The 18,782-nt window shown below is 40.5% G+C and overlaps 1 protein-coding gene across 6 annotated transcripts in view; it reads right to left on the bottom strand.

Annotated features, from left to right (window-relative positions):
• Positions 1 to 18,782, bottom strand: part of MAPK10 (mitogen-activated protein kinase 10) — a 438,981-nt gene that overhangs the window by 30,235 nt on the left and 389,964 nt on the right. For 5 of the 6 annotated variants that reach the window (XM_075351827.1, XM_075351823.1, XM_075351834.1 and 2 more), the window contains one exon: positions 16,711 to 16,788. In XM_075351827.1, the coding sequence (XP_075207942.1) occupies positions 16,711 to 16,788 (78 nt within the window). Of the gene's footprint in view, positions 1 to 16,693; positions 16,789 to 18,782 lie in introns of those variants that run through there. The other variant, XM_075351845.1, reaches the window with a different exon arrangement.

Below are 18,782 nucleotides of genomic sequence, written 5' to 3'. Positions count from 1 at the left end.
ATCTATTTATAAATAATTTTTAAAAAACGGCATGGAATCCCCTTTATTTTTGATAACCAGTCAAGGTAAAACAGACAACAGAGGACTGCAGCCCACAGCTATGTGCTTTACCTGTGCTGGTTATCAAAAAGGGGTAGACCCCATGTAATTTTTTTTATTTATTTTGTCCCCAGCAGCAACCAAGCATCTGTTCCATGCTGCTCTGCAGCCTATCAACAAGCTTTATTCATCATCCGAACAGCATCCGAACTCCAACACTGACTTTCGTGAGCTGTCCGTGTTTGAGTTTGAGCCTCGGACATTATGTATCCAGTACGAACCCTGAACTTTACCATTCGGGTTTGCTCATTCCTAATTGTGATATCAAGTACAAAGAAAATAATGAAATTAAGGCAAGTTGACTAAAGGAGCATTTCTGCACCTGTATTACAGCCCCAAGTCATGGACCGATACAAATTATTATACAAACTAACAGTATCTTAGATACAAAAGAAGCAGTCAGTTTCTATATTAAGACCCATGGTGGGTGGGATTGAGACTTTTAGCCATAATGTGCAAAAAGTACTGTTACAGAAAAAATGTGCTGAGCTTTAAAGGGGTATTCCCATCTCCAAGATCATAACTCAATAAGTAGAAGGTGTAATAATTATATTACTAAATACCTCAAATTAATAATGTAGTATAATTCTCTAAGCTAAGCTTAGTTAGTTACTTGTGTTCATAACCATGCCTACCTAAGCTACTGCAATGCCCTGAACATGAGGTAAGTGACATATTCTCTACAAGTTGGGAACACCACTTTAAGGTTGACTCTAAATCTGATAATGGAATGTATATTACTTGTGATAGATTTTCTTGCTCCATCTGTTGTGTTTTCAGCATTTTATATACAATAAATAAATATTTCCATTGGGCTTGTCTTTCATTTACTCTAAAGTATGCTTTTAGCATCTTCCGGAGAAATACTTGACAGTGACTTTCCTAGGAAAATGTGATAGATGGCCTATGTCCAGGAAATGCACATGCTGTTTTCTCAGCAGTGCTCTGACATAAATTAGGATATATGAATGTAATAACTGCTGTAAAACCATTCTAGATGGATTGACTTCATGAGGCATATGTCCTCTAAAAGCAAGAGCCTTAACTATAGAGAAAAATCCCTTGGAAATCAGCCCAGATATCATTTTTAACAAATATAGGCAAAAGATCAACAAATGGAATATCATTATATCCATATTCAGATGTGAATATTATAGTTTTACTAGGTAACAACCAAGCGGCATAAATTTATGACGCTAAAGGGGGCTTTACACGCTACGATATCGCTATCGAGCGTACCCACCCCCGTCGGCTGTGCGTCACGGGTAAATCGGTGCCCGTGGTGCACAACATCGCTTACACCAATCACACGGACTTACCTGCCTAGCGACGTCGCTGTGGCCAGCAAACCGCCTCCTTTCTAAGGGGGGCGGTTCGTGCGGCGTCACAGCGACGTCACACGGCAGTCATCCAATAGAAGCGGAGGGGCGGACATGAGCGGACGGAATATCCTGCCCACCTCCTTCCTTCCTCATTGCCGGTGGATGCAGGTAAGGAGATGTCCGTCGTTCCTGCAGTGTCACACATAGCGATGTGTGATGTTGCAGGAATGACGAACAACCAGCGGCATGCACCACCAACGATATTATGAAAAGGAGCGACGTGTCAACGATCAACGATTTTTGACGTTTTTGTGATTTGCGTTGATCGTTGCTCCTAGGTGTCACACGCTGCGATGTCGCTAACGACGCCGGATGTGCATCACAAACACCTAGACCCCGACGATATATCGTTAGCGATATCGCAGCGTGTAAAGCACCCTTTAGTCTTGTGCTTTGTACAGCTACAGTGCCTTGGTGAGAAGGCAGAATAGGTTTAATACCATTTCTGTCTTCTCCTTTGTCAGCATTGCTATTGAAATTATCTCTGGGTCTATGCTGCCGTGGCAGAATTCCTGTTATAACTTGTAGCTTGGGATTTTATGTATGCCTCAGTCATAGTGGGAAAAATAAAAATTACCCAGGGTTTTTTTCTAATCTCACAAGGACATATTATGTAAAAAATATAAATAGGTATAACACAATTTCCCAAAAAATTCTAAAAATAATAAAACATTAAAAAAATACAAAAAACAGAAAAAAAATATTTTAAATGTAAAATACATGTATGTGTGTATATATATATATATATATATATATATGTATATATATATAATTACACATATTAGGTAGCTACACGATCATAATAACCTGAAGAATTTATTCAATAGGCTATTTGATGAGAAGCATGAACAGTAAAAAATATAAATTAAACCAAGCAAGGATATTTTTTCTATATCGCACTTTAAAAATAATAGATAAATAAATTACATGGTAATTTAAATTTACCCCAAATGGTACTAAAAAATATTACAATTTATACTGCATTAAACAAAGCCTTACACAGCCACATTAATAAAAAAAATAAAATATGTCTCTTGCAAATAGTAGTGGCAACAATGAAAAAATTGATGATTGGTCACTAAGGCCACATTACTAAGAGATAAAATTTAAACTCTCGCCAGGTTTTTTCTACCTCCTCTGACAGCAGCAAAATGTAGGAAAAGAGACCCTGAATCCAACAATGTATGACTTAGTTTACTGGGTGCAGCAGTTGTGACACAATCAGAGTTCTTAGATGTACCATGAAGCAAAGCTCAGAAAGCTAACCCTGCTTGTATACAGAGAGCTTACACCAGGCTCTCTGTATACATTGTCTATTGACAGTAAGCTGCTTATCACATGAAGGAGTGTGGTCAGACATCTTGGCATGAGGCAGCTAGTCCCAGCAATGATAATGTCCTAGTCATAAAGCTTTTACTGCAAGTAATCAACAGTACACATCTTAACCATTTTACGACAGCATTAAAATGGTGGTCCTTAAAGGGCCTTCTTCCTTACTGCGGTGTTAAAACGGTGGTAAGTGAATAGCGCCCCCTTTGGGTGAAAATCCTATGGGTGACAGCTGTATATGACAGCCCTGACCAGTTTTGGAACTCATTGGGGCTGATTAACCACTTAAATACCGCTGTCAATTGAAAGCAACCCCTTAGTGATTAAAAGGGAGTTAAAAGACCCCCTTTGGCAAGATCGTCTCCCGCGATCGTTTTAACGGGTGCCGATCCTTGCCATGGTACCCTGAAGTCATATGATGACCCTGGGTGTGGAGGCCTGTTAGATCCTACTATGAGCAGGCTCTGTCAGTGAGACATGGATAAGTCTCCTGCACTGATGTACATGGGTACTGCAATATTTGAGACCAAGGATCAAACTAAAAATATTCATGTCCCTCAATAGGATTAAGTAATAAAGTAAAAAAAAAAAAATAAAATATATTCAAGCTATGTGCGCACGTTGCGTCGGAGTACCTGCAGTTTATTCTGCACGTTTTCCTTCCCTTGGTTTTTGACCAAATGGCCTTTGACCATTTTTTAGCGCTAAAAACGCATGCGTATTAACCGCGTTTTTAGTGCGTTTTCAGCGCTTTTTACCTGCGTTTTCACAAGCGTTTCTGCAGATGCGTTTTGTAGATCAAGACACTGAGAAATAAAGTTGGAATAGTCATAAAGAATGAAAAAAAAGAAAAAAAGGATAAAATTCACTTTTAATAAAACTATATGGAAAATTATCAATTTTAATTAAATAATAGTGGATATGCACATTTTAACAGAAAAATAGGTAGTTTCTTATTTTTTAGCATTTAAATTTTCGGTCATTGTGTGTGTGTAAAGGAACATTATAACCCATTAATTTTATGCCAGAAAAGCATGCGTTTTTGAAGCCAAAAACGCAGTGGAAAAGCATGAAAAACGCAGGAAAGTTGATTTTGGTTGCATTTTGCCATTTCTCATTGACTCCAATGTTAAGGAAACGCTGCAGAAATGCCAAAAACAACTGACATGCTGCTTTTTTTTCAGCATGGTTTTTGACGCCCAAAATATGCAAATAAAACGCTGCAGAAAAAAAGCAAAGTGCAGACAGGATTTCATCTTTTCCCATAGACTTTCCTGGAAAATAAAAACGCACGCGTTTTAGCGCAAAAACGCTGCCACTAAAAACGCTGCAGAAACGCGGGTAAAAACGCAACGTGCGCACATAGCCTAAAAAGCAGACAAAAACCATGAAAACCTGTTTCGCCACTAAAAACGCAGCTATTGCATTAACACAAAAACAAATTAAAAAAAAAGAGTATGCATATTGGAATCACTGCATCCAGATCGTACCGTTCTATAAAACTGTCATGTTATTTATTCTGTATGGCCAACACTGTAAAAAAAACCTAAAAAAATGCCCAAAATTATGTTTTTTGATCATATTGACACCATTTTTTTTTCTAAAAGGCCATCAAAAGATCATATGTAAAACAAAGTGGTATAAATTTGTACGCCATACCATCCCGTAAAAAACAAGCCCTAAAATAGCTCATTCAGAAATAAATGAAAAAAATTACAGCTCTCAGAATATGGCGATGCAAAAATAAATTGATTTTTATCAAATACAGTTTTTAGTGTGTAAAAATAGCAAAACATAAAAAAAAAATAATCCGATATCGCTGTAACCGTACTGACCCGAATAATAAATCAGTCTTATCACTTTAACCGTATGGTGAACTGCGCAAATAAAACCCCAATATGTTAATTACTGGCTTTTGTTCATTCTGCGTCTGAAAAATCTGAATAAAAACCAATAAAAAAATGTTAAATACCCCAAAATGGTACCCATAAAAATCTCCAACACGTCACGCAAAAAATAAACCCTCATAGAGCTCGGTTCGCCCACCCCCCAAAAAAATAATTACAGGTCTCAAAATATGGCGATGAAAAAATAAATTAATATTTGTAAAATATAGTTTTCAGTGAGTAAAAGTAACAAAGCATAAAAAAAAGTATAAATCTGGTATTGCTATAATTGTACTGACCCAAAAAATAAATTGGTGTTATTACTTTACCCACAAGGTGAACTGCACAAAAAAAATCAATAAAAGAATTTGCTTGTTTTCGTTCAGTGTCTGAAAAATATGATTAAAAATGATCAGAAAATGTTGTATACCCCAAAATGATGCAAAAAAACAACTCATCCAAATAAGTCCTCATACAGCTCTGTTCGCCAAAAAATAAAAGAAGGTACATCTCTCAGAACATGGCGACAAACAACTATTATAAAAAAGCATTTTCACCGTATTATAGTAGCATAACATAAAAACTACATAAATCTGGTATCACTGTAATCATGGTGAACCTTGCAAAAATTAATAAAAAAAATATATTCTTTTACTCCTGTCTACTTGTTCATTCTATCGCCCAAAAATCTGAATAAGGCTTGGTTTACATTAACCCTTACCTTGGGATTCCAAGTAAATCCCAGAAACCAGACGGAGTCCAAAGAGTCTCCATCTGCCTCATTATAGTGAGTGTTTCCATCAGGGAATTTATCTGAATCGCAGTTTTGTGGGATTTACATAAAATCCCAGATGTAAGCACAGCACAGAACACAAAAATGTGATCCCAGTCTCATACTGAAAGAGATCAAAAAATGTTATATCCCAAAATGTTAACAACAAAAAACCCTCACTTAGGCCCTGTGCGCACGCTGCGGATGTACTGCGGATTTTGCCGCGGATTTGCAGCAGAAAATGTGTCTAACATTGCTGCAGTTATTCTCCAGCAAATCCTATGGGTTTGAAAAAATGCTGTGCGCACACTGCGTTTTTTCATACCCGTGGATTTACCCGCGGATTTTCCGCTGCGGAATTAATGAGCATGTCACTTCTTTTCCGCAGGTAGCTGCGGTTTTTGCCATAGATAGTGGTAAAAACCGTGGGGACCAATTTGCGGAAAATCCGCAATAAATCCGCGGAAAACCGCGGCAAAAACGCGGGTTTCGGTTTTACTGTGGTTTTTACTGCGGGTACGGGATTCTTTCAGAGGGTCATCTTTTTTCTTAAGAAAATGGCACTTTCTAGTACGCACATAGCCTTATCCGGCACAAAATCAGCTCCCACTCAGGTCCGTCATCTGTCACTGGAAATATAGGTAAAAATGGAGAGGAAAGCGTAGGCAAAAGGCAGCACTCAACTCACAAAACGTATATCAATATAACTTTATTAATTGTGCAAAAATTAAAACCATTTTAAAAACAATAAGAAGCCCATCATGCTATTAGGATAACACCTGATAGACAAAAGTTGCCCACATTGAGCAAAAATCAAAAGCATATATATCAGAATAAAATGACACTGCAAGTAATCCATAATAACCAAATATCAATGTAAGGCCGGGGCCACACAGGGCACTACTGCGATCCTCGCATGACAGTCTGATCACGCGGTAAGCACAGCGGGAGCTGAGTGTCATGCAAGTGTCACTGTGACTGAGGTCCGATCGTGCGATCGGACCTCAGCTGCGGGGGGCGTGCCAGCTGAGGAGGGGCGAGCCAGCACTGAGGAGGGGAGGGCTGGCGCTGAAGAGGGGAGGGAAGGATTTATCTCCCCCTCTCCTCCGTAACCGGCTATTGCCATTCTCGCCCTGCACTCGCTGTACACCGGTGTACTGCGAGTGTAGTGCGATTTTTCTCTCGGCCCATAATCTTGAATGGGTGCGAGAGAAAACAGGATCGCATTACAGTCACAGCATGCTAAGATTGTTTGCTCGGTACGATTAGGGCTGAGAAAATAATCGCTCATGGGTGCTGGCACATAGGCTAATATTGGTCCGAGTGGAATGCAATGTTTTATCACATTCCACTCGCTCCGATTTTCATGCCGTGTGTCTTAGGTCTAAGATCAAATGTATACATGAACACAAAAATACATCTAATATCAATCAGGTAGAAAAGTACAGTATATGTATAAATCTGGGAGAAGGCCAAAATCGTGTAAAAAGAATTAGATATGCAAAATACAGAGGCCAAAGGATCCCAAAGAACTTAGGCTGCTTTCACACTATGCTTTTTTAACATGTGTCCTGAACGTTTCTTTAACGCAGAAACGGATCCAGTGCAAATGCGTTTTCCTTTCAATGCATTTGCAATGGACTCGCATCGACATGCGTTCACCTGCGTTTGCGTGCGTTATAGTGAGGATCAAGCGACTTGCAGTTTTTTAACTTTTTTCAAAAACGCTACTTGTAGCGTTTTTGAGCTGCGTCCAAATACTGCAAATTGCTGGATCCTGACTATACTGCATGCAAACGCATGTGAATGCTGGCATGCTAATAGACAGGATCCTGCTTGCTCTACTGAGCATGCCCAGAAACCAGCCTGGTGTGATTAGTCTCTCTCTCTCCCCCTCCCTCTCTCCCCCTCCCTCTCCCCCCGCCTGAGAGCTGCGGAAGCTCGTAACCAAGGTAAACATCGTGTAACTTGCTTGGATACCCGATGTTTACCTTGGTTACGTGTGCAGGGAGCCCGGCTCCTAGCAGCTGCAGACACTCGTAACCAAGGTAAATATCGGGTAACTTGCTTGCATACCCGATGTTTACCTTGGTTATGTGTGCAGGGAGCCCGGCTCCTAGCAGCTGCAGACGCTCGTAACCAAGGTAAATATCGGGTATCCAAGCAAGTTACCCGATGTTTACCTTGGTTACGGTTGCTTGGAGCCTGGCTCCTAGCAGCCGCAGATGCTCGTAAACAAGGTAAATATCGGGTATCCAAGCAAGTTACCCGATTTTTACCTTGGTTACGAGCTTCCGCAGCTGTCAGATGCCGGCTCCCAGTCTCACGTTCAGTTCCCCTCACTCCCGATCACATGACTGCAATGCCCGCCCATAAACTTCAAGTGACAGGATCCTGCACAATAAGACATGTGTTTGCATGCGTTTTTCTCTGCAAAAACAGGATCCGCTTTTGCAGCAAAAAACGTTCATGACGCATGCTAAAAAAACGTAGTGTGAAAGCAGCCTAAGGCCAATGCCACACTCACGTGAAATTCACGCACGTGCCGAGAGACACGTATTTTCCCTGCGTGTTGCGTGCAGGTAAGTACGTGTCTCTGGTACGTGCGTGACACGTGTGTTCTACGTGTGCTATCCGCGATAGCACACGTAGAATCAGTAATTATTATACTCACCTGGTCCTTCCTGATGTCCGCGCTGCTGTCCGTGGTGCTGATCCTCGGTCTCCAGCTCTCCCGTCTCCCCGCTGCTGCTGCTGCCAGGCAGTGAAGTGAATATTCAATGAGAATAATGAGCGGCGGTCGGCAGCAAGAGGCAGCAGCGGCAGAGACAGGAGGGCTGGAGAAGGTGAGTTAATGTTTTTTTTTTTTTCCACTGACATGTGTGTTTTCTCTGGCGCGTGTCACACGGGACCGCATCCACACTACACCCGTGTGGTACGGGTGCGGGCCGTGTGACACCCGTGCTGCCGGCGAAAAACCGGACATGTCAGCGCTTTGAAAATCGCACACACGTACAAACGCACATGGACACACGTTCCGTGTGGTTTTACGTGTGTGTGCCTGCTACAATAGGGTAGCATTGGTTAAAGTGTCTCCGTGCCGCTGGTACGTGTAAAAAATGACAAACACGTGCCGGAGGCACGGATGTGTGGCGCAGGCCTTACAGAGAGTCCACAAGAAGAGCTCCATCAAGGGAGGAAGCTCTTGTAGTGACATGCGTTGTGAGGGTGATCTGCTTTTCCATCATGCTTTGTGGCTGCATACACTGCTAGCTGCAGTTTACTTTCTTGCTGGGATCTATATACCTATATATACCTATATACTCTCTGTGAGTCCTTTGGGATCCTTTGGCCTCTGTATTTTCTTTATCTAATTTCTACACTATTTTGGCCTTCCCCAGACTGGATACATATACTTCTGTACCTGATTGATATTAGATGTATTTTTGTGTTCATGTATACATTTGATCTTATATTGATATTTGATTATTACGGATTACTTGCAAAGCGCATGAAAGAAGTGACATGTCACTTCTTAGAACGCACGCTTCGGGCAGCAGCCGAATCGCTGCGTTCTAATACGCCACAGGCGCACGTGTCATGCAGAATCTTAGTAGATTGTGCTGGGGACGCAGGACGCATGCAGCTACGCTGCGGTGCAGAACGCAGCGTAACTGCATGCCATACGCACACGTGCGCACATAGCCTTAATATAGTTTATTGATACACGTTTTGTGAGTTGAGTGCTGCCTTTTGCCTATGATTTCCTCTCCATGTTTTCCTTGTCTCTTGGTAGGCATTATGTACCCTCACAATATATAATCTTCTAAATTTTGGTTGTGATTATTCTCATATATGCTGTGCGTTCCTACTTGTGTCTGTATACTGGAAATATAGGTGGCTCCCATGTTATTCGTAAATATAAGACTCTGGAAGAGCGACATAGCTCCTACCCCCAAATAAAATCCAGTGGAATCTGCGCTCCCAAATCCAATTCCCCTCTTATTCTGAGCCCCATATTGTGCTAGCCTACGGAAGGTGGCCCTATGTTTGGCTTTATTGTAGTGGGAAGACCGCACTTAATATTTAGAGGTGCATATCTCCAGAAACACAAACTAGACATAATGTATGGCCAATAGGCTGGCATATTTGCAATTCTCTGGAAAAAAAATCATTGAAATCATTGTGTGGATGTTACAAAATAATCATTACAGCCGAAGATTAATTAATTGAGCGGTGCAATTTCTACAATGTGGCTACTTGGGGTTCGTCTGCTGGTCTGGCACTGTAGGGACTCAGCAAATGTTGCCTGTAAACTATTCCAGGAAAATCTGTGCTCCAATAGCCAAATAACTGCTTCCTGCTCAGCCCTGCCATGAGCACAAACAGTAGTTTCTAATGACATACAGTAGCATTTAAAAGTTTGGGCATACCTGGTCAAAATTACTGTTATTGTGAAAAGTTAGGCAAGTTGAAAATGAAATGATCTCTAAAAGGTGTATATTTAAAGATGAGATATTTCCTTTTGTTAAAGTAAGGAAGGAGTTAAAATCTTCAAACCTGCCAAAACCTGTTTTTAGGGTGTGGGATTTCACTTTTGTAACAAAGACTTGTTCAGGGGATGTGGCTTAGCTGGGTGGATGCTGGGAGTGTTTCTACTTATTATGCAGTTACTGTATGTTTTTTACTATTTGCTATCTTATAAGGAACACCTAAATTTATACATGGTACGTCTATATGTTTGAGGACTAAAAATAGAGTATGCTTATTAAAAAGCATTTTAGAATCTATTTTAACCTCATCGGTGCACTGGACTTGTTTCCAAAATCATATCAGTCTAGTTTATATCTTCTTTTGTAAACTTCTGACGCTGAATTTTATGCAGGAGAAATTTTCTTATGATGACTCTTCCATGAAGGCCAAATTTGTACAGGTGTATCTGAACAGTAAAACAATGTACCACAACTCCAGAGTCTGCTAAATATTCTTGAAGGTCTTTTGCAGTCAAGTGGGGGTTCTAATTTGTCTCTCTAGCAATCTTATGAGCAGCCCTCACAGAAATTTTGCTTGGTCCCTTATCTTGACCTTCACTGTTCCTGTTAAATGACATTTCTTAATTACATTTTGAACTGAGCAAAGGGCAGCTTGAAAATGCTTTGCTATCTTCTTATAGCCTTCTCCTGCTTTGTGGGTCTCCACCATTTTAATTTTCAGAGTGCTAGGCAGCTGCTTAGAAGGACCCATGGCTGCTGTTTTTTGGCACAAGGTTAGAGGAGGCTGGGTTTTTATAAATCTGTGAAATTTACATCACCTGGCCTATCCTAACAATGATAGTGAACAACCTATAACTCTAACATGCTAATTAAGGTCTGAAACCTTGGTTGAAGTTATCTGAGCACACAAATATCCAAGGATGCCCAAACTTTTGCATCAGCCCATTTTACTTTTTGTAATTTTTCAAATGTAAAACATGAAAATATTTTTTTGGACTAAAATACAAAGGAAATGTGTCATCTTTAAGTTTCTGCCTTGTAGAGATCATTTAATTTTCAACTTGCTTAACCTTTCATAATAACAGTAATTTTCACCAGGGGTGCCAAAACATTTACATTCCATTTTATATGGCATCATCGCATGCAAGAGAAATTGCGCAATAAATTGTGGCGCCCAGTTTCATTTTTTAACTGTTGTGTAACTGACAAATTTGCAGCTAATAAAAAAAAATACATTATTACCACAAAAATGTTATAAAATTCTATGAGGCACCTGTGGGTTCAAACTACTCAATATACCTCTAGATGAATTCCTTAAACAGTGATGTTAACAATACGGGGTCACATTTGCAGATTTCTGCTAATTTGGCACCTTAATAGTTCGATTAAGGCTGCTTTCACACATCCGGTTTTTGCAGTGCGTCTCAATCCGGCTCAAAAACCTATGCAACGGATGTGGCGAAAAAAACGGATCCATTGCATACGTTTTTCCATGTGGCCCGTCCGTTTTTTGACGGATGTGGCTTAATACTAAGCATGCGCAGTGCAAAAAAACGCATGCGGCGGTCGTATGGGTTTTTTGCCGCAGGACGCCGCATCCAGCGTCCTTAGGCTTGCTTGTAAATTACTCCGCATCGCGCCGGATGCGGTTTTTTCAACGCACAAAAAAAAGTACCAGGCAACGTTCCATCCGGCCGCCGCATGGGCTAAATATGCCACATCCGGCAAAAAGTGGACACAACGCAAGGCCATGCGGCACAATACGGCGCTAATGCAAGTCTATGCGGAAAAAAACGCAACCGGCAGCAAAAAAAAATGGTTGCGTTTTTTCTGCAAAGCGCCATATTGTGCCGCACTGCAAAAACCAGATGTGTGAAAGCAGCCTAATACAGGCCACAAAATATTAAAACGGAATCTGATTTCTAAAAGCCAAGTAGAACTCTTCCCATCCCATCTCCACTGTGTGCTCAAACAGTAGTGTACAACCACATATGGGGTATTGCCATATTCGGTAAAAACTGCATAACAAGTTTACCAGTACATTTTCTCCTATCACCCCTCTTGTAAATTATAAATTTGATGCTGAAACAGTATTTTAGTGGGGAAAAAATTATTTTTTTTGTTTTCACACCTAGATGTTATAAAGTTTTGTAAATTTTACAAATTCTCAGAACATCATTAGATTAATTATTTGAAGGGTTCAGTTTATAAAATGGGGTCACTTGTACAGGGTTTCTGCTGTTTTGGTATGTCAGGGGCTTTGCAAATGTGACATGGCATCTGCAATCTATTCAAAACAAATTTACGCGCCAAAAATCAAACAGCGCTCTTTCCACTCGGAGCCATGCTGTGTGCCCTAACAGCAGTTTTTGACCATATATGGGGTATCATCAATACTGCCTGACTAATTTTGGGGTCCGTTTTCTACTTTTATCCATTGTAAAAATTACAAATTTGGGAATAAAACAGTATTTCAGTGGAAACATTTTTTTTTCGCTTTCACATGCACGTTTTAAATAGTTCTGTGAAGCTTCTACGGGTTCAACATTCTCAACACTCAAGTAGATGAATTTGTTGATGGATTTAGTTTCTAAAATTAGGTCACTTGTGTAGTTTCTGCTGTTTTGGTTAATCAGTGGCTCTGCAAATGAAACATGGTATCTGCAGTCTTTTGGAGCAAAATTTACATTCCAAAAATCACTTTTTCCCTTCCAATCTCTGCCGTTTGTCCACACAGAACGTTTTGACTATGTGTACGGTATTGCAATGCTCAGAAGAAAGTGGATAAAAAAAAAATTATTGCAAAAGTGAAAAATTTAAGGCTGAATCCACATTTGCATGAAAAAAAATGAAAATGTTCAATTTGACGGCCTAATGTTAGCAAATTCTGTGTAGTACCTGTGGCATCAAAATGCTCACTATATTTCTGGATAAAATCCTTGAGGGATGTAGTATTCAAAAAAAGGGGCACTTGTGAGGGGTTTCTACTGTATAAGCACTTTAGGGGTCCTGCAAATGCGACATGGTGCCATCAATATATTTTAGCCAAATTTGTGTTCCAATAGTAAAATATTGCTGCTTGGCTTCCAAGCCCTGGCGTTTGTCCAAAAGGAGGTTTCTGACCACATGTGAGGAAACAGCGCACTCAGAAGAAACGGAGCAAAAAATTGTGGGGTCCATTTTCTCTATTCCTTGTAAAAGTGAAAATATTGGTGCTTAAGCAACATTTTAGAGGGAAAGTTACAATTTTGTTTTGTTCATTACACATTCATTTGCTATTTTCAACATTTTCACCAAAATTCAGATATTTTCACAAATAAACTAAAAATAATAATAATTTACCACTAAAATAAAGTATAATGTGTCAAGAAAAAACATTCTCAGAATCACTGGGATTCAATGAAGCATTACAGAGTTACTGTATTACCACAAAGTGACAGTGGTCAGATTTCCAAAATTTGGCCTGGTTATTAAAACCATTCACGACCTTGGACGTACCATTATCTCCAAGATCATGTATATCCCTTTAATTCAAGCTCGTGTGGCGAGCCAGCATATTTCCCCGCACATGTTGGCTGTTTTGATCAGTTGAAATGTGCAGCTAACAGGCAAAGGTGGATAAGAGATCCACCATCACCTGTTAACTAGTTAAATCCCGCTACCAATCTCTGACAGCGTTATTTAACGTGAGCCAGTGGTGAGCATGTAATTCCCCGTCTCCATTTGCGACCTTGTGACGTGATCACGAGATGTCGGTGGTTTATCATGATGTAGTTCCTGTGAACGTGGGCAGAGCAGCGACATTCACAGGAGCAGACTAGTAAAAACAATAAAAAGTAATAAAAACACCTTTTTAAAGATATGAAAAAATGTAAAAAAAAAAAATCACAAAAATTCAAATCACCCGCTTTGAAAATATTTGGTATCTCCACACTCAGAAATGTTTGATCTATCAAAATATAAAACAAAATTAATCTGATTGGTAAAGGGAGTAGTGTGAAAAAAATAATCAAAACACGACAAATTAGTTTTTTGGTTACCGCAAGATTGCAATAAGAGGCGCTCAAAACATCACATCTACCCAAAAATGGATAAGTAAAAATGTCGACTTAGGACACAACAAATAAGCCATCACTGAGCCCCAGGTCCTGAAAATGAGAATGTCATTTGTCTCGCAAAATGGTGACAAAAGCACAATTTTTATTTTTAACAAATTTCGGATTTTTTTTCACCACTTAAAAAAAATGAAAACTATACATCTTTGGTATCTACAAATTCGTACTGGAATCACACTGCCAGGTCAGTTTTACCATATAATGAACATGGTAAAGAAAAACCCCAAAAAACCATTGTGGAGTTGCACTTTTTTTTGCAATTTTATCACATTTGGAATTTTTTTTCTGTTTTCCAGTACAACATTTTCAAAAGTACAACCCATCCCGCAAAAAACAAGTGGAAGGAAGGAAGGAAGGAAGGACAACGGAAAATCACCTGGTGGTGAATGGGTTAAGGTTGGCTCAGTCACTAAAGCTGGGTTTACACACTGCAACATCTCAAACGACATCGCTGTAACGTCACCGGTTTTGTGACGCAATAGCGATGTTGTTTGCGATGTTGCAGTGTGTGAAACCTATCAGCGACCCGGCCCCTGCTGTGAAGTTGTAATCGTTACAAATCGTTCAGGACCATTCCTAGGTCCTTTGTTTCCCGCTGTGCAGCATGAAGTTTCAGTGTGTGAAGACTTTGCAGCGACTTTGTTAGCAACTTCCCTTTCAAAAGGCTGCTTATCAACGTCCCCAACAACCAGCTAGGTCGCTCTGCAGGTCCGGATCGCTGTTGCGTTGTTGGCCAGGTTTGCCTGTTTGAACGCTCACCAGAGACTTAGCAGAGACTTAGGGAGGTCGCTATTGCGTCACCAAACCGGTGACGTTACAGCGATGTCCTTTGCGATGTTGCAGTGTGTAAACCCAGCTTAAGTGGTTAATAAATGACACCGCTAAAATCTGTGCTTTAACTCTTATCTCCTCCCGTCTTCAGACTATAAAGCGAAAGATGCTGAAAGATTCCTTTTAGTAAGATACAATCTCAAAAATCATGTTTTGAGTTTTGCCTGGTGCTATCCCACAACAGAACATTAGTGCACTGTAATATAAGTTGTGTGTAATGTAACAAACCACCTGCAGGCTCCTAAGAGTTTCATTTAGTTAGATATGGTAGGAGGAGAAGGTTGCAGGAGGTGAGAAGGTAACATGGGTAGCTAGAATTACATTGAACTATTAATCAAAGTGATAGGGAGGTCCCACAATGAACGGTGCAGACTAGAGATGATACTATTCTGGTGTCGCCCCCTGCTTCTCCTTAGGCCTGCAACACACATCCGTGCCGCCGGCACGTGTTTGTCATTTTTTACACGTACCGGCGGCACGGAGACACGTTCAGCAATGCTACCCTATTGTAGCAGGCACACACACGTAAAACCACACGGAACGTGTGTCCGTGTGCGTTTGTACGTGTGTGTGCGTTTTTCAAAGCGCTGACATGTCAGTGTTTTCTCCCGCAGCACGGGTGTCACACGGCCCGCACCCGTATCACACGAGTGTAGTGTGGATGCGGTCCCGTGTGACACGCGCCGGAGAAAACACACGTGTCAGTGACAAAAAAACCCAAAACATTAACTCACCTTCTCCAGCCCTCCTGTCTCTGCTGCTGCTGCCTCTTGCTGCCGACCGCCGCTCATTAATCTCATAGAATATTCACTTCACTGCCTGGCAGCAGCAGCAGCGGGGAGACGGGAGGGCTGGAGACCGAGGATCAGCACCACGGACAGCAGCGCGGACATCAGGAAGGACCAGGTGAGTATGTTAATTACCGGTTCTATGTGTGCTATCGCGGATAGCACACGTAGAACACACGTGTCCCGCACGTACCAGAGACACGTACTTACCTGCACGCAACACGCAGGGGAAATACGTGTCTCTCGGCACGTGCGTGAATTTCACATTTGATTGAAATGTCACTCCCTATATAAGGTACGCACAGGTTATAGACCTGGTAATCAACTGTAATGGAGCAGGGAAAAGCAGTGGTGTATCACTATGGTCCCCGCCCAGATCTTCAAACACTATATTCTCTGAAACGTTTCGGCCCTGAGTCATAGTGCCAATGGTTTGTGCAGCATGAAGTGACTGAAAGGTTCCCATTAACTCATGCACAATATTTCGATACAATACAGTGGGAATGCTAGCACGATGATAGTGGTCAAGGTAACACAGATCCTGCCCTGTAGATATAAATTGTAAAAGAACATGGGTCACAGTAAAAAAAAGAATAGACAGCAATAAATCCCAATTAACATAACTACGCTGTCATGAAAACATCATAATGTGCTTACAGATTGAACAGCTCAGATCATGATACATTACAGATAGCTAGCATTTATCGAACTCAACTAACATGTATTTCCATGGGGACAGATTGGAAGAAAGCCCTAGATAGTCTGATCCTGCAATCCTACCACTACTGAATGAATGTTTGCAAAAAGTAGGAGACAGATGTTGGAGAGAGAGAATGCAGGATGAGACTACACAGGGTTTGTTTGTGGTCTGTTACCATGGAGACACATAGGTCAGCATAAGAACAGTCTCATTGCATTCATGCCTATTAAACAAGTATTCTGTTAAAAAACAACAATAGTTTATAGTAAAGTATCGATAACAATGGAATAAAATACTGCTATTTACAAAGAGTACCTGAAGGAGAAGGCTGTCCTTTTACTACACCATTTTTAGTTTTCTCTTCAAAGTTCATAACTTCCTTATAGATGAGTTCTGAAAAGAAAGGTTCACAAGTATTAATTGTCTATTTGCTATTTTTCTTTAAATACGAGATTCCGATAAACATTAATTTTCTTGTTTTTTTATGGTCCACTTTCACTTTTCCCTGAAGGGCCACTTTTTATATCTGGCGACTGTCTCAATGTTGTCATGCTCTACTGTGTGAACAGAAACAAAACTATGCAAGTGGCTCTCGGCCTGACATATCCTGAGATGTGTGGTGTAAAATGATGACCTTTAAAAACACATGATTTTGCAATAATAGGTCATGAGATGTCTATGCTATAGGTGTATGTGTGGCCACCCATCAGTTTTGATGTGGATTGCAGCATGTGAAGCGATGTTAACATATTGCAATTCTGCTAAAACATATTCAGTTATCAATGGATTGCTAAGGAATCAATACTTTCTTTACTGTATTTATATATAGAAATAACAGGGCATTTGAAGAAGGAAAAACAAAAGGGAGTCATCGAGCTCTTAAACATGCAATTCTCTTCTTTAGTAATTCAAATGCATATGAATTAATAAAGAAGAGAATCACATATTTAAGAGTTTTATTCCTCTGTTTTCTTTTTTTCTTGGATCTCTGGCGATGGCAAGGCTGAATCCTATGCTTCATGATGATTCAGGACAAATAAAGTGGTTAGCTGGTTCACATATGTCATTTGAATGAGCCCACAGCGCCAAATAGTGAGAACCGTGATTAGGCAATTGGTCTGAAAAAGCCAATGTTTCAGTCTGTTGATTTTGCAAGATATATAACAGCAGGTTGTCAGGAGCTGAGCAGGAGGTGTGCAGATAACTGCTGTAAGAAATCAATGAGTTGAAGAAAAGTAGCTGGTGTGTTAGGTATGTTGTAATAACTGCTCACTCTTGGGTAGAGTCTGGGCAGGCACAAGTAGCTGAGCTCCATAGAAACCAGCTGTACACTATGAAAAATAAAAACTTTAAAAAACAGGGGAATGACAGCAGGTAGAACAAGCAACTCAATTGCAAACTTGTTTATTTTCATACTGTCTAATTAATTAAAGATGTTTAAAAGTTTGAGAATATCGCTTTATACAGATCTGTCACCAGACTGTGCAAAACCTCATATATCATTATATGAATCACTGACATATGATGAGAACAGCCGCATAAGAACAGCTGTGTAAGGCTATGTGTCCACGGTAGAATGTTGCTGCGGATTTTTCTGCATGAAAATCCGCGACTTTCGCGGCAAATCCGCACCTTTTTTTTGCCGCGGAATTGCCGCGGATTTTGATGCGGATTTTTTTTTTTTTCCCCATTCTATAGCCAAAATCCGGATCAAAATCCGCAACAATAATTGACATGCTGCAGATTTTTCCGGATCAAAATCCGCGGCAAATCCGCCGCGGAAAAATCCGCAGCATGGACACAGCATTTCCAAAATGCCATTGAAATGGCTTGGAAGTGCCGCTGCTGCAGATTTTCGGAAAATCCGCGGCTTTTCCGCGAGAAATCTGCGGCAAAATCCGCGCATTTTCCGCAGCGTGGACACATGGCCTAATGCTTTTTATGCACTGACCAAAAATGTAAACGCAATACTTGTTCGCTAACATTCGCTACGGCAGCAATCACAAGATATCGCTGCTGCGATGGGGGCGGGTACTATCGCACGCATCGGCTTGCGATGTCGTAGTGTGCAAAGTACCTAAGTCTATAAGGTATTGGGGAGATGACAGTAGAACAAGGGTTTGAAAACAGCACATACGGTAATGATGTAGTAGCTTGAGTATTGAAGATTGTGTCAATAATGGAAGACATTCTGATGGTATTCAGTATAGTTGAGCGAGTACCTAACTATTCTTACTCGCTATACTCATAATGAGTACCGTCTAATACTTGCAATGTAAATCAATGGGGAAAAACTTGCAAAGTAACAAGTAATCCGAATCCAGTACTATTCATGCGAGTAGTGAATAGTGCGGAATTCGGGTTACTTGTTACATTGCGAGTATTCC

The sequence above is a fragment of the Anomaloglossus baeobatrachus genome, chromosome 1 (genome assembly GCF_048569485.1).
Source record: "Anomaloglossus baeobatrachus isolate aAnoBae1 chromosome 1, aAnoBae1.hap1, whole genome shotgun sequence".
Taxonomy (NCBI): Eukaryota; Metazoa; Chordata; class Amphibia; order Anura; family Aromobatidae; genus Anomaloglossus; species Anomaloglossus baeobatrachus.
Note: the sequence above shows the minus strand (reverse complement) of the source record. Positions and strands in the feature narration are given on the sequence as shown.